Genomic DNA, 3,794 nt, shown 5'->3' on the forward strand with positions numbered 1-3,794 from the left:
TCCTTTTTTCCTTAATAGTCATCATTATGACTGATGATTTATCCAGAATATTATGGCAAGCAATTATTAATTGTATGATGTATTTTTTTTTTTTTTAATGCATTAGCTTAGTAATGCTATCCTGAGGTAATATTCATAAATTTTAAACATAATGTTACTAATAAGTATTGATGGTTATATATATTAAAGATTACAAATACTAAAAATTTAGTGAAGAATAGTATTTTTTATGAAAATATTATACAGTGACTATAGTTATGTATTTTTAATCTTAAATTTGATTCAATTAAATTAATGCTACCACATTAACTTTTTTTTTTACTACTTACTACTTATGAAACTTTAGAGATTAAAAAAACAATTAAGTTGGGCTTATGTTTGAGTTAAAAATTTTGTCTATGTATGTGGGTATAGTAGGACTTTTTAAGTGCTTTTAAAATTAACTTCAATACAGCTTAGGACGTTCAATATTTTCAAATGGTACCTAAAGTAACTGATCTTTTAATATCTTTAATACATTTAATTCCTATTACTATAATCATTGGAAAAAATTTAAGAATAATATTTATAATCTTCTATAATTTATTAGTTTATTACAGTTGAAGTAATATTATTAAATATGTTACAGAGCCAGAGAATCGTTCCTCAAAGAGTGAAGCCCCTGTAGCAAGCTGCAGGGATGAGGGGAGAGGGTTACCCAAGGTTGGAAGATGGGGTTCCGAGTGGCCAAGTTGACTCGAAACTGAAAGATGGCTGAAACAGGGTGTTATAGCACCCCCAATTTGGTCTACCCCACTTGAGCCTCTCCAGCTTGCTACAGTTGAGGCCTATGAGGACCTTGCTCTCTCATTTGAACTGACTGTTCAACAACTCCTCCCGGAACATCATTACAATACTGTCGGAAATTTCATAAGGTATTTGTATAACTTGATAATTATGAAGGTTATTTATATTATTTGTTACGAATGAGTTATAAGACACTTCAGTTCTGTTCCAACAACCGCTTCTGACTGTCCGAAGCATATGTATGTGTAGTACAGGTTTTTTCCCACCCAAAACTTTTACTGAGCATGCTCCATATGGTTCCAGACAGTCAGAAGTGATTGTTGGAACAGACCTACTAGAATTGAACATTGACTAACTGGAGTCGGAATAAAGAATGGTGGTTAGGAATGATTAGGTATGGAAATGATTGGTTAGGATATTTATTTTTATTAGTCTGCAGTAACAATGAATGCTTTGTGGTTTAGCCTTTGCATTTTTTAGGATCATATTTTGCATGAAAAGAGAAAAGAAAGAAGAAATTACTATTTTGTAGTATCAAAGTTATTTGTAGATTTATCATTGATTCCATTATTATGAAATCAAGCATTTTAAAATGATTTTAAGATAAATTTATTGGTTAAATATTTGTTTGCTGATATTAGTTTTTTATTTTCTGAAGATAAGACTAATTATTATTGATAAATCACAGATTCAAAAATGTTAAGATTTAATTTAAAATGCACCTCATGCACAAACTCAGTTTTCTATCAAAAATAGATTATTTTTGTGTACATGTATTAAATTCTTCCCTTCTTTTTTCTGATAATCAAGGCTTTAATATCCTTTTGTGTGCCTATTCTTCTCTTTGATTTTTTTCATATTTCATTTTACATTGAATAAATAAATTATTTTCTTTTTAAGTCAATTGATTTGTAATTCTATTTCATAACCAATTTTATGGTTTCTTTCCATTGAATACAAATAAATGAGAAATTGAGATTTTCAATAATTCATCGATTGCTTGAAAATTGTATTGAGAAATCACCAGCAATAGTTCTTCATTTTAGGTGTGCTTCTTTTCATAGTGATTTGTTTAATAGGTTTTATGGTGATTATCGTAAGGGCCAAGAATGGAATTTACGACATTTCTACGAACAGTACATACCAGCTATTGTAGAGGAAGAATACACATGTGTTGGCCTTGGATTAGAATTGATTACAAGATTGAGGGAACTCAACCAAACAGTTGCTTCTTCGCTCAACTTGGTTTCTTGTGAAGAATCAATTGAAGATCCAGCCGGTTATCTTGAACGTGGACCATGCGAAACATCAGACAAAGAGCATGTGCTTGTCTGTATGAAGGTTGAAATAGCTGGGCGTAAGGGAGTCCTGCTGCTAGATCCAGGTTACCATGTTGCACGTGTTGTTACTGTAATGGAGGACAATGCTTATCCACATACAGGTGAATGAATAGATTAAATTCTCTCAGTTTTTTTTTGTTTTGTTTTTTATCAATAGATTCAGTTTTTTAAATTAATAACTTTTTTTTAAAGGTTTTTGAAGTAGGATTATTTACTGAGGGGATTTTAAATTGAGATACTTTTATATTAATTATTAACGGTTCTGATTGTGTAAATGCTCTGTTGGTTAGCTTACATGATTAATTTAATTACTTAATAGATTTATACTAATGTTGTTATTCCAGGATTTGCTAAGTATTTTTTACTTCATTTGTTTTAGGTTGGTTTACACAAACCAATGAATCTTGGGTTAAGCGAGAATATAGGTATTTTTTCCCAGAAAATACAATGAACTATGTTATATGGGAAGTGAAAGAAACAAGAGGAACTACAGTAAACTCATATCAAAATTTAATTTATGTTGCCCGGCCCTTTGAGAATGCTGTTGAAGTAACAGAAAAAAGAAATTTAGTATATAATTTCAAAAGCTGGCTTTCCCGGAACATTAAGGGAGAGGTTGTTGCAGGCGTGTATTTTGCCGTACCAAAGAACAATTCTGGAGCATTTACTATAATTTGTACTGATTCCAACTCAAATTCACAGAGAGTTAGATTAACTTTTGCAGATTTTCTACAACATAAGGTATTCCCCATGGTTGTTTTATTTGCTTTTAAATGCTTATAATATCATTATAAAAACAAAACTAATGTATATTTTTGTTGTTTGCAGGAATTTGATGCCACTGAAGTAGAAGTCATGGAAATGTGTGGAAAACAACTAGACTTGCTGCCGGCTACTTTCCAAGAATTGCTTTCCACAGTTGCTGGCATTCTTGCAGATTCTGACTTTATTTTGCAGTTGTTGGATATCAACAAGGAAATTAATGAAATGTGCCCATAAATGTTTATTTTTTCATGTATCATGATTAAAAATGTATTTTTGACACTGTATGAGGTTCTTGTTATTACTTTTCTTTGAATAAAGTTGGGGAAATATTTATTCCTATATTTTAATTAACTTAGTTAACCATTTCTTCCTTCTGTAATCCTTTAGATAGGCACCAGTATTAGCCAAAAATTAATTTTAATTACAATTACTTTAATTTGATATTCCAGAAATAAAATAAAAATCACAAGTAATAATAACTGGTTATTTCAACTACCCAATTAATCACAGTAATTGTAGTCCGCAATCACAATTATTAGTACAGCAAAATTAATTTTTCTTAAAGGCCATGTAAACAAAATTAGTGATGAACAGATGAAAAATTTGAATTAAAATTGATTAAAAAATAAAATAAGTCCCACAAAATATAAAAAATATCTGGTGTATGTCCAATTGCACGCCTTTCCTTACCACTTTGGCAGGTCCATAATGGTCCAAGAGAAGAGAATATATTCTATCCCCCAACATTTGCTTAGTTTCACTTATATAGATTGCTGGACAATTTAAACATGGAATTTTATATATTAATCCCGATTGACATTTTATCTCAATTTTGTCTTTTACATTGCTATAATACTTTTTAATCTTATTGTTAAGTCTATAACATAAAGAGTATTCTTCCAC

General features: G+C 30.1%; 1 protein-coding gene across 1 annotated transcript; it reads left to right on the forward strand.

Annotated features, from left to right (window-relative positions):
* The first annotated feature begins 936 nt into the window (after positions 1-936).
* LOC106682941 (uncharacterized) lies at positions 937-3,224 on the forward strand. The gene is made up of 4 exons (XM_067045937.1): positions 937-1,180; positions 1,866-2,227; positions 2,506-2,867; positions 2,955-3,224. Exons 1-4 carry the CDS (start codon positions 1,173-1,175, stop codon positions 3,123-3,125), a joined length of 903 nt encoding a protein of 300 aa, XP_066902038.1. The 5' UTR covers positions 937-1,172; the 3' UTR covers positions 3,126-3,224.
* Positions 3,225-3,794: the final 570 nt, after the last annotated feature.

The sequence above is a fragment of the Halyomorpha halys genome, unplaced genomic scaffold (assembly GCF_000696795.3).
Source record: "Halyomorpha halys isolate HHAL.00 unplaced genomic scaffold, Hhal_1.1 Scaffold453.1, whole genome shotgun sequence".
NCBI lineage: Eukaryota > Metazoa > Arthropoda > Insecta > Hemiptera > Pentatomidae > Halyomorpha > Halyomorpha halys.